The sequence below is a fragment of the Labrus bergylta genome, chromosome 1, assembly GCF_963930695.1.
Source record: "Labrus bergylta chromosome 1, fLabBer1.1, whole genome shotgun sequence".
Classification (NCBI taxonomy): Eukaryota; Metazoa; Chordata; class Actinopteri; order Labriformes; family Labridae; genus Labrus; species Labrus bergylta.
In genome coordinates this window covers 15,707,758-15,720,258 of record NC_089195.1, presented here as the reverse complement: position 1 = coordinate 15,720,258, position 12,501 = coordinate 15,707,758, and the positions used below count along the sequence as shown (strand labels likewise).

Here is a 12,501-nt window from a genome sequence, read left to right as displayed (position 1 = left end):
GCGCCGCTTCAAGTCCAGGTGTGGATAATTAATAAAGAAGTTGGTCTGGTAGGTAGGTACCAGGGCACCGAACCACCAACTGCTCTAGTGCGCTCAGTGTGTATCATCTCTCTGTTAATGCATGTCCATGTGTGTGAGAAGCATGTCTCTCAATAATAAAGTATCAAATCTGAATTTATAAAGTATATCAAATAAAAAATAAAAGTCAGATCTGCTTAAGAAGCCTAAACATTTCCTCTCTTATATTCCTTATGGTAATTTTCCATGGCAAAATTGCATACATTGTTCCGTGATCAGAGGCTTTCCTTTCATGTTATTTATTATATCTCAGCCTGTCGTTAAGTTGACTGAAAGTGAGGTTGAGACAGGATTTTACAGCATGGTGGCTGCTGCTGATGAGTCTCCAGAACCCCCTGCAGGAACAGATGGGTGACATCAGTCAGGCTTATTCCATTAGTATTTACAGTGCATGTCTAATACAAGTGTACTGATATCTTTAATCAGGCGGCTTAGGACCAGATTTGGGAAGAATGGGGACACGCTGGACAAAAGCACCACATTTTTTCCACATAGTCTCCATCACAATAGCTTTCAATTTTTTGGGGGGAGCCACTTCATCAAGATGGTGGTTCCAAGATGGCAGCACCAATATGTCTTCCAAGCCACTTAAAAAGGAAATCTTGGTGTCAATATATACATTTTCTGGGTCAAGGAATGCATTAAAATACCTAGATCATTATTTGTGCCAAGATCAAATACACATGTTAAGTTTGGCAATGTATTACATCATTTTCCTTGGTTCCTAGGCGGTTGGACATGAACCCTTTGAGGTCTGAGGCTATTTTGGCCGTTTTGCTATAATTGTCATTTTACTTATGTAGGCTATACTACATCAAAAAGGTTTACCATACAAGTGCCTGGTATCATTTTTTTCAGCACAACCTCACCTTTATCATCTGACCGTTCATTAGTCACCTAGAGATAATGTATCAACACGCAGGACCCAAACAAAAATATAGAATTTGTTTTGAGAAAATCATTATTCTAAAAACACAGATTGCAGAACGAACTGTTTTGAATTGATAAAAATTTACTTAAAATTAATACAAATTTAAATATAAAAAGTACATAAAAAAACTGCCACTACTCAAAACTAAAATAAAAATAATAATAACACATAATAAATGTAAATATATAAAAGGACATTTGTGTTATGTTCCCCCAGTAAACAAAACACTGCACATTTACAAAAAGGTACCACGTAAGTGGGCCTGTGGTTTCTTTCAGGTGGAAGAAGAGCATAGCCCTTCAAACCCCCACTAATTCTATCAAAATGATAGACAAACATAGAATTGGAGTTTGAAACAAAAGATCAGTAGGAGTCAACAGAGGGAGTCAAAAAATGGTCAAAAGAAAAAGGTGTTTTCAAAACACACACTCAAAATGAGAGATTCATTCAAAAACAAAATCACAGAAAGCCAACTGATGGTGTTGACTCTCTTGATACACTCAACCACTCGAACAAAGAAGCATTCCACCTCCCTATAAAGCCTCCCAGCCCAGCTGATTGTCAGCAGCCATCAGTTGTGGAGAGCATCACAGGTGCATTCAATAGCTTCTGACTAGCAAGGAAACCTGTGTGTGTGTTTGTGCACTAGATATGGCACTGCTCAAAGCAGTTCATATCCACTAAGGCAGAGTCCTAAGTCACAGGCATTTCACTTCCACTGTGTCAGGTTTGTCTTTCCGTCCTCAAGGCTGCAGCCGGACACTTTTTTCACCCTTGTGTCTTGCTTGGATCTGTGGGTACTGCGATGGCAACAGGAAGATGGTCATAGCTCCTGCTGCTGTTGCTGGGAACACCCGTCCTTGTCTGTCCCTCATAACTGGGCTGTCAGTTCATCTAAAAAGTCCTTGATCCTTTTTCAAACCGGCCACTACACCCTACCTCTACCCACTACCCCTCCGTTTGCGCGTCCCCGGGGAGGGTCCGCCATATTAAGTCCTTCCCAAACCGATTAGCGGGGAGTGGTAGTAGGTTATAAAACCCTCCACCAGCGAGTGTGCACCGATGCCGACTTTCGGATCACGTGCAACACCTATTGTGTCCGGTCATCATGGATGAAGCAACCTGTGAGTTCAAGTGTCTATAAACACTGCTCCAACTAAGATAGACATTTAATATCGTCATACAGACGTTAACAACTTCAAATGTGTATTGAGGATCAAATATATGTTTATTTATTGTAAAGTGTTTTATATTTACAGGGACTGTTGCAAAAACAAAAGAATATTAAATCATGTTGCAGACAACTTTTCACTGTTAATATTTATTTCTTATTTTTCTACTTTTGATGTCTTTGTGAAATCTCAATTCAACAACAAAAAAATACACTTTTTGCTGCTCTGATGTTCAACAATATTATCCTTGTCTTTGCATTAATTTAGGACACCCTGTTCTAAAAATTACATTAAATTAACTGAAATGATAAATTACAATAAACAATGTAGGCTCAATCTAATAGTTTTGTTATAAGTCTACACTAATATAACTAAAGAAGAATAATAATCTAGGCTACATAAATATTTTTACAGAATGCATTAGCTACAAAAAAAAAGCTGTTCCCGAAAGATACCGCTGAGTAACCATGGTAACATACAGTTCCTGTTTCCACCTGAGAGAGGGAAGTTTGTCCCAAAGCCTGCCGCTGTATTTCTACGCTACACCTTGATGAAGAGGACTTCATTCAGCTGAGAGTGTGACTTCTAACGGAGTGCACTCCGTCATGGAGGGGGAGTGTGTAGGGGATGGTTTGAAAAAGGGCCCTTGTGTGTCATGGGCTTCACTTGTTTTGTCTAGCTGATGTCACAGAGGAGGATGTAGGCATTGCTAATTTACATACTGATTTGCAGTGTTTACCAACCTGCCCTGCCCAGATTGTACAGAGCCCAGATTTCTTTTGCGTGAACAATGTTAATAATAGGGCGTTGAACAAATAAACAAAGCATTTCTGTTTGACAAACACACCCAGATGAACCACACCTGGTGCTGGCTTAATGACAAAGTAAAACTGTGACCATTTTTGTTGATAGTTGTGTCAAATCTTACATAATAATTTCAGCTATTTTTTCCCCAAAACATTTTTAACTTAATTCAATCAACATCGGCGAAGAGGATTATTGTTGGGTTTATTGTCTTGAGTAGCCGACTACTCACTTAGCCGACTACTTTCTTCCATTGTTGATTCAGTAGTAGTAGTAATTTATTACGGTCAACATACAGTTTTTGTGTGTTTGGTATCATTTTAAAGGGGGCATTCTTTATTTTAATTCAAGCCCATTGACAAACATTGAGGTAACTGTGGCTCTTCAAATAGTCAATGACACACATTTATTCACAATTTTTCGCCTTTTCTACTTTTGATGTCTTTGTGAAATCTCAATTCAACAACAATAAAATACACTTTTTGCTGCTCTGATGTTCAACAATATTATCCTTGTCTTTGCATTAATTTAGGACACCCTGTTCTAAAAATTACATTAAATTAACTGAAATGATAAATTACAATAAACAATGTAGGCTCAATCTAATAGTTTTGTTATAAGTCTACACTAATATAACTAAAGAAGAATAATAATCTAGGCTACATAAATATTTTTACAGAATGCATTAGCTACAAAAAAAAGCTGTTCCCGAAAGATGCCGCTGAGTAACCAGGGTAACATACAGTTCCTGTTTCCACCTGAGAGAGGGAAGTTTGTCCCAAAGCCTGCCGCTGTATTTCTACGCTACACCTTGATGAAGAGGACTTCATTCAGCTGAGAGTGTGACTTCTAACGGAGTGCACTCCGTCATGGAGGGGGAGTGTGTAGGGGATGGTTTGAAAAAGGGCCCTTGTGTGTCATGGGCTTCACTTGTTTTGTCTAGCTGATTTCACAGAGGAGGATGTAGGCATTGCTAATTTACATACTGATTTGCAGTGTTTACCAACCTGCCCAGATTGTACAGAGCCCAGATTTCTTTTGCGTGAACAATGTTAATAATAGGGCGTTGAACAAATAAACAAAGCATTTCTGTTTGACAAACACACCCAGATGAACCACACCTGGTGCTGGCTTAATGACAAAGTAAAACTGTGACCATTTTTGTTGATAGTTGTGTCAAATCTTACATAATAATTTCAGCTATTTTTTCCCCCAAACATTTTTAACTTAATTCAATCAACATCAGCGAAGAGGATTATTGTTGGGTTTATTGTCTTCTCTACTCACTTAGCCGACTACTTTCTTCCATTGTTGATTCAGTAGCAGTAGTAATTTATTACGGTCAACATACAGTTTTCGTGTGTTTGGTATAATTTTAAAGGGGGCATTCTTTATTTTAATTCAAGCCCATTGACAAACATTGACAAACATTGAGGTAACTGTGGCTCTTCAAATAGTCAATGACACACATTTATTCACAATTTTCGCCTTAAATATACTTTTTATTTTAGCCCTGTGGCATCTAGGAACATCAGGGATATAAAACTCAGAAACTGGAATACTCACAGTTCCAGTTTAACTATTGGCATCCACTCGCTTGAGACTCCGCCCGCTGTGACCTAGCGATGATAGCCTAGATGATGACCTAGTGATATAGCACCTATATATAAGAGACAGTGCTGAGTGTCTGACTCAAACACAGCAACATCGCAGGAGAAGCAGGGACAACATCGATTCACCTCTTTGATTTGATCTGGAAAAGGATGGATCTTACACCCGGGTAAAAACCAGCATAGACCAGCACAGCATTTGATACGGTTGAATATTATTTCTGCTCTACATTTACAATTTTATAATCTTTCTAAACTTCGGTGTGCACAACTTTTTATGGAAAATAATCAAAGTCCTGTCTCTTATTGACGCCTGTCCCAAGTAAAGGCAGGATCATTTCATAGACTGAAGTTAATAAAAGCCTGGCTATTAATAGAACTTTTACGTTTTGTTTTTTTACTGTTCATTATGCAATGTTTTAGAACCAGTTTTACTAGATACTAGAAATTATTTCGATTTGAAAAAATGAAAACATCAACAAAGCCGTTCTGTTATATATTAAACTTAAATATACAATTTAAGCTTTCTCTTAAAAGCCAAAAGTGTATTGCAAGCAGCCAAAGGGTGGAGCAATAAGAACCAAATGCAAGTATTTCTGGAAAATTTTGTCAAAGAAGTTTTTCATCAAGTTTAAAAAGATACGCTAACAAAAGATAAGTGTGTATTATTGTTTCTGCAGCACCACCTGAGGGTTAAATGGTATGAAATCTCCATCTTAAAACAACTTAATACAAATTCTAACCACCACAGGAACATGTTTCCATCATAAATGAGATACCCTGTAAGTCTCCGGAATCAGACCATTAGAGTGCCTGAGCAGCGGTGTTACACATTGAGTGATAAAATCACTGTAACATTTTATCACCAAGAAAAGTAATAGCGCACATCTCTTCACCAAGATGTACGATTTTAGAGTGAGAGCTGGCAACAGATATTCTATATCTTATATAATATTAACCTAATTAAACTGCAGGCTGCTCCCCTGGTGCCTGTTAGAGAGGAGACATGTACAAGATTTTACTGGAAATGATTCACATAAGCTTTTTCTCATGAGATGACTGTTTTTTAGATGACTGTTTTAAGGTTATTTTGTCACAAATCATTGTCTGGTATACAGACAAGCTGAATTAAAAGGTACGAATCCAGACTGTGTGATTCATGTCCTCTTGTATTTTATACATCTGTTTTGACCCAAAGGAGAGACGACTACCTGAAGGATTCCAAGTACTTCATGGATGTGGCTTTACTGGCTGCAAAGAGGAGTAAAGACCCCAATACTCAGGTGTGTGTGTGTGTGTGTGTGTGTGTGTGTGTGTGTGTGTGTGTGTGTGTGTGTGTGTGTGTGTGTGTGTGTGTGTGTGTCCATCAATCTGGATCAATACACTGACTTGCTTTCTACCCTTCACTAAAGTAGTGTGACTGAGCGATAAATTGATTGTATCTATTAATTACTATTTGTGGACTTTGTGTGACAGTAAAAATGTAATCGTTATCCAAAGAATTGAAATACGGTATCATGATGAAACTGGTGATTTACAGCTCTGTGTGTGTGAGTAGTGTGTAGTCTCTATTGTTTATACACACTACACACAATGTCTTTTTCAGACTAACCTAGAAAGTGTCTGTAACAGTTGCACCTGTGTTGTGTGTGCAGGTGGGCGCCTGTATAGTGAACCAGGAGAATAAGATCGTGGGGATCGGTCATAACCGGATGCCAAACGGCTGTGATGATAAGCTGACATGGGACCGCGATAGAACTAAAGATAATAAACATCTCTACGGTGAGATCTGATTTATTTTAATATTTGACTGTCTGACATATTGCTTGGAAGCTATGCTAACAGGATCTACGGAGAAAGCTGATAATGGCGAAAAAATATAAATATAGCGGCGAGACGGTTGCTGCCAACAGGCCGGTCTTGTGTCTTGGCTGCTGCGGCTGCTGGCCGCCGGGGGCGTCGCCGGCCGTCGCAACACAAGACTGGCCTGTCGGCAGCATTCAAAGTAGCCTACAGCCTAAACAGTATGCATGTTTTTTAATACCTCCTGCAGAGTGATACAACTCAAAGCCATTTTAAGCTTCTTGATCGATGTGCATGCATTCAGAGGTAGAACAACTTCTGACTTCTTCCAATTAGCCTAAAGACACGCTGCACAGCTCCACTGCTCACCTGTTGTTTTGAATGTAGGAGTCTTTTCATTAAAACTGCACTTAAGGTTTATTTACTAAACATTAGATCACCATTTTCTCTCCCTCATTATGTAAAAAACCTGTATTTCTAGATAACAGTGGGTCCATACTTGAGAGGGACTATAAACTGGTCCTAAGCCACTCCTTAACTTTCAGTGTGAGGGTTGATGTCTGTCGAAATGTTGTTTAATCTGTATGAGCTGCTGTTGATACTGAATTTACAAAATTATAAATAAAATGGGATTTTGCGCCGCACTTAGTATGACGTCATCAAATAGATTTACTTCTCTCAGCACCCCCAACTAAAAAAGACTTCCAGTGTCCCTGGTGTTAGCAGACTGCAGTGGATTTCAATCATCTTACTGGTCGATCTGAGAGTTAGGCCAATACTGCAAGCAGCAGGTTTTCTGATCAAATGTTCTGTTTTTGTTTCTGTGCGTACTTTAATGTTCTCTGTCTTCTGTTTTTCTTCCTCTTTCTCCATCAACATCTTGTACGATATAGCCTACGTTTAAATAGTTTTAGTTTCATAATCAATGCCCTCATGCCTTAGTTTCAGCATTTTCATTAAAAGCTTTGGCATGCCGACGTATTCTAGCAGGGATTTCCACAGGCGCCAGCTGTCGGTAGTTAGCTGACTACTTTCTGACTACTTTCTTCCATTGTTGATTCAGTAGTAGTAGTAGTAGTAGTAGTAGTAGTAATTTATTTCGGTCAACATATACAGTTTTCCATTAGGAAATGCATAGAAATGCAAGAATAAAAAAAGAAATACAAAATTTTCGAAGGCATGTGCATTCATGAAAAGACAAGAAGAACATTTTGACAGAAAAGGTTTAGGCTGAAGCTTTAGCTTATTATACCTACAGTTGTTACAAATCTTATTATTTAAGGCACTACTAGTTTAGTTTAAACAAAAAAAACATATCAGAACAAAATTTGCAAACCATCAACCAAAACGCAATTTTTTTTTACAGTTTTCAGCTGAAATTGTTGTCGTGTAAACAGAGCCAAGGTGTTTGATGCTTAAAAATATTCTGTGGGAAGACAGCCCCCCAGACATAATTCTAGCTTTTAATGTTGAACTGTTAATACGCTTTAATGTTGTATTATCAACGGTGGGATAGGGTCTTTCCATTGAAATAGTACCAGTCTCCTGGCAAGGAGAGTAAAAGGTGAGCATGTTGATTTCCCATCTATTAAGAGGGGCTTCTACTGGGGCCACACCAAACAGTGCAATGACTGGAGATGGTTCCACTGTTTTCCCTATCTTAGAGAAAGTCTCAAAGATGGTTTGCCGCTTGCATCGCTCACATGTGGGATCTATGTCTGCATTTATCTTAGAAAGCCTGGCTTTAGACCAATCTAGACCGTGTGCAATTTTGAATTAAATAACAGCATGTCTAAGACATATAGAAGGGGAGAAAATTGACTATTATTTTGTGCCAAACTGCTTCTGAAATTGGTTCATCCAAGTCTGTTTCTCCTTTATCCCTCAGAAGATCTAAACGCGTCGAATTATGCTTGTTGAGTAATTCAGACAACACATTTTAAAGTCAATTCAAACAGTTTACAGATTATATAACTATTTCTGAGTCTTACTCGCAGTTTGCTTAAACTTTGTTCTCCCTTGTTTGAAAGAGAAAGGCTGTAAAATCATTTGAGTCACATATTAAAGTGAGTTTGCAGGTTTTAAGTTTTGTTGACGTATTAGATTTCATTGTAAAACTGTCTCCTAAAGAATCTTTTATCATATTTTTCTTCTTCTTCAGGAGATAATGTTCCCATACTTTGTTCCTGCTTCTCTCCAAAGCTTTCATTTAAGACCTGTAGCTAGAGCTATCCGTGTCCTTGTTTGCAATGATTTACCAGCAAGTTTAAAGTCTTCTTCTTTTGTGTGTCTCTCAGTGTGCCACGCAGAGCTGAACGCCATCATGAACACTAACGGTGCGGATGTGAAAGGATGCAGCATGTACGTGACTCTGTTTCCCTGCAACGAGTGTGCCAAGCTCATCATCCAGGGAGGTGTGTGTTAACATTAAAAACATTTTTTTATTTTTATAGTACCTGTAAATATGATTGCACCACACAGTAAAACAAAATTTTACAGTCCTGTTTCCTCCCTCTGTCCAGGTATGAAGGAAGTGATTTATCTCTCTGATAAGTCCACTAAAATGAAGTACATAGCCTCCAGAAAGATGCTGAAGAAGGCAGACATTGATTTCAGGTAAGTCAACTACTCTGCTTTCTTACCTTAAAGAACAACACTCAGATACATGAGTACTATTTTTTTATGTTGTCTTTGTAATGGACCTCTTTTGTTGCACCAAATCTTTTCTAAACTTTCATCACCTGTGCCAACTTGTTAAAGGGATACTTCACCCGTTGAAACGTGAATCTGTATTGACATTAGGTCATATATGTAGTAGAAATGTGAAATACATTTTGAAGGTGGGTGCCTTCTTGACCGAGAAAAGGCAGAAAGTGTCTTTTTGGCTCATGTGGATGAAAGACACCAACTCCCAGAACGCACTCGTCTGTGGCGGTTGCAGCAACTGCCTCGCCACTATATTGCGGTTCGTTGAGATAGCCACGAACATCCAATTTGAGCACCTCAGTAAAATCTTTAACCTCAAGTAAAACATGAATATACCCCTTTTCTGGCCTGTGCTCACTGTAATTGTCTCTTGTGTTGTATTGTAAGTGTATTGTCTCTAAAAAGTTTTTAAAAAGGAGTGCATATCTAAAAACAGCTACTTCTGTCCTTTGCATCATCACTTTAAATGTTCCTGAATTCATTATTGCTGTGTTCACACATGCACCAAACAGGTGAGCTGTATGTGTGAACAACAAACAGCTGAACTATTCACCCCGACTTTACCCAGAGTTTGTCATGCAAGCCTCTTAGCAATGAGCTGATGTTTAAAATGAGCAAGAAATATTCTGTAAAATTCACCGCCAGCGAGCGGGAGCAGGTGATGACATTTACATTACTTGTTTGATCTTTGTCTGCACGTAATGAAGCTGCTTTATACTCTTTTCTGCACTCTTTCTGAGAATATGTTATATTAAACGTCACATTTATGTAAAGTAGCCCTGGATCTAGAACAAAAGGACTTGGGATGCATCTGAGATTAAAGGGGGTGCAGCTACAGTGACCGGCAACAGCAATGTGAAATAGATGTTATGGGTCCTGCATGTGGTCCATGGTGAACACCGGTGCCTCCATTCAATTGAGTGTGCAGAAATTTTAAATATGGGTGCAATGCATCTTTTTGCATGTCTTCTGTGTTTTTCCACGTGTGACTTTGTGTGTGTGTGTTGTTTTCTTCTCTCTGTGTGTTCTTGCAGGCAGTTCGAGGGGACTGAGATTGTCAATAATTTCAGTTCCAATAACAAGAGTTATTGGCCACTGTGCTACTTATTTTAGTTTGTTTATTTAAAAGGACAATGTGCACTTACATTAAATGTTTGCAATAAACAAAGAGATGGGTGCACCAGATTTAGCTAAAAGCTACATTCCATACGTAGTCCATTGCTACTGGATAATAGATTGGGTGTAATTGGCTACCAAATTGGAAGAAAGGGGGATAAAATCTGATACAAATTTATCAAAAATGAAATGTGGGAACATAGGCACGCTCCCGTCTGTCTGCACAGGGGAACACCTGACACCTGCTTTTCTTTCTCCTTCAAACAAGGCACTTTGAAATTAATTTATGGGACCTTTAACGTTAACGCTGGAAGTTTTCAGTAAATCTTTTTATTTTGGAAACGGGTAGATTTTAAGCTTGCTGTCAAGGCACAAAAAGTGACAAAGTTCATTTCCACTGAATGTGATTTTTGTTTTATTGTTTGGTTTTATGCAACTAAAGATGGCCACACACTAGACGATTTCAAATTCTTAACTGATTTTAAAAACACAGACATACAGTTTCTAGGGATTTTTAATATTATAATCCTCAGAACGCGCACACTAGACGACTCTGCCAGAGCGGGGGAGACCACACACCTGCCGTTTGAAGAAACGATTTCACAGACACGAGATCTCACAGAAACTTACGTGATTAAACGCAATTTCAGAAGAAAAAGATACAGGGACGATCAACACCGTCAGCTGTCAGTCATATTTGTAACCAAAGGCTGCAGCGAGCAAAAGACAGAAAGCAGTGGGAGTCAATTCAATTAAACAAGTCGTCTGGTGATTTTTGAGTTCTTCTGGCATTAAGCTACATTTCTGTATCTTCCAAACAGAAGGAAGCCTTTTTCAGTTGGGCAGCAGCGCCATAATGTAGCTCCGTCGTCATAACGTCTTGTCCTTTCATGGTTATTCAGCAACAGCATGATATTGGTGTCTCTTTCTGAAATCACACACAAAGATACAAACAGACACACACACAGGCTGCTCTCCCCCTCTGGCTCCACTGATCCTGTCTCACACCTGTATCGCCTCCTTTACTACCTCCAATGGCGGCACAGAGGTGGGACCACTTCGTCCTCCATTACACCTCCTTAACATTCATAGTGAAGGAGAAACGTCACAGGGGCGTAAATATCCCACCTTGAACAGTCAGTCTGAACTGGACCGGAGAGCATAAAAACATCGTCAACATTTCACGACTGAATAGTTGTCGGTGTATTTGTGTAATTTAGACCGTGTGCAGGGTATTAACCTGAAATTCTTGTTCATTAAAAACCCGACATTATCTGATATATGGCCTGAGGATGATTATTTTAGTTGCCATGGTATTGAAACATAATGATATCATTTGATTTTTACTAGACTTGTATGGAAGTTATAAATCTGATATTGTGACAGTCCTTGTTGTAGTCATGCAACTAAAACAATAAAATGAAAAAATGTGTTCATGGAATTCGGTGTCTTGTTTTTTTTCTTTTCGTTTATATTCTTTACTTTAAATATTCCTTATATCTGTGGTTTGTCTTCCGCCTGGTGTGCGATTCTCATTTTTGTAACGTGTTTTGATATCCAATAAATATCTTCAATATCTATCAATAACAACAAAATGACCCCTCACTAAATCACAGCCGGTCTTTTGTATTTCCCTTTCCTTTAAGGTTCTGTTGTATGTAAATTTGTTTTAATTTTTTTTTTTTTTCTGCCAACACCTTCAGTTATTAATTGACAGAATGAACTGCAAGTTAACATCTTTGTTTTCCGATTACCGGTACACAGTGAAAACAAGTTCACCTCAATACCTTCAATGTAGAACTGAAGTCAACACCTGCTCTCACCTTTAAATCTCCTCTGAGAACTTTAGAGTAAAGATATCGACTTTATTGTCTCAATCTTCCTAGAAGAGGTTTTCTAAATAAAAAATCTGAGTCACATTGGTCAAAGTTTTTGTAAGTGAAACATCAAAATATAATATATTACTCAATTACAATCAATATTTTGTATTAAATAAATCATCACAAAAAATAACGTCAAACTTAAGCACACGCTTTTCTGTTGATTTCATATTAAAATTGTATTTTTATTAAATGTATCTATCTGCTTGTTTTTGGTGTTTTATGATTAATAAACTGGACAATACCTAAATGTGATTCTAACTTCTAAAGAACAAATATTGTTTGAATTAAATTACATTTAGGCCTACAGTTAGAAAAAAAGAAAAAAAAAAAAAGATCAGTCCTCCAAACAATAAAATTCTTCACTCTTTAAACTGCAGCTTGTTAAAATGTGTTTCTCC

The 12,501-nt window shown here is 38.1% G+C and overlaps 1 protein-coding gene across 2 annotated transcripts in view; it reads left to right on the top strand.

Annotated features, from left to right (window-relative positions):
• LOC109986910 (deoxycytidylate deaminase) overlaps positions 1-11,661 on the top strand; it is an 81,282-nt gene extending 69,621 nt beyond the window's left edge. For both annotated transcript variants that reach the window (XM_065954852.1, XM_065954846.1), the window contains exons 4-8: positions 5,794-5,878; positions 6,251-6,377; positions 8,696-8,812; positions 8,921-9,014; positions 10,139-11,661. In XM_065954852.1, the coding sequence (XP_065810924.1) occupies positions 5,794-5,878; positions 6,251-6,377; positions 8,696-8,812; positions 8,921-9,014; positions 10,139-10,217 (502 nt within the window). In that variant the 3' untranslated portion in view covers positions 10,218-11,661. The remainder of the gene's footprint in view (positions 1-5,793; positions 5,879-6,250; positions 6,378-8,695; positions 8,813-8,920; positions 9,015-10,138) is intronic.
• The last annotated feature ends 840 nt before the right edge of the window (positions 11,662-12,501 follow it).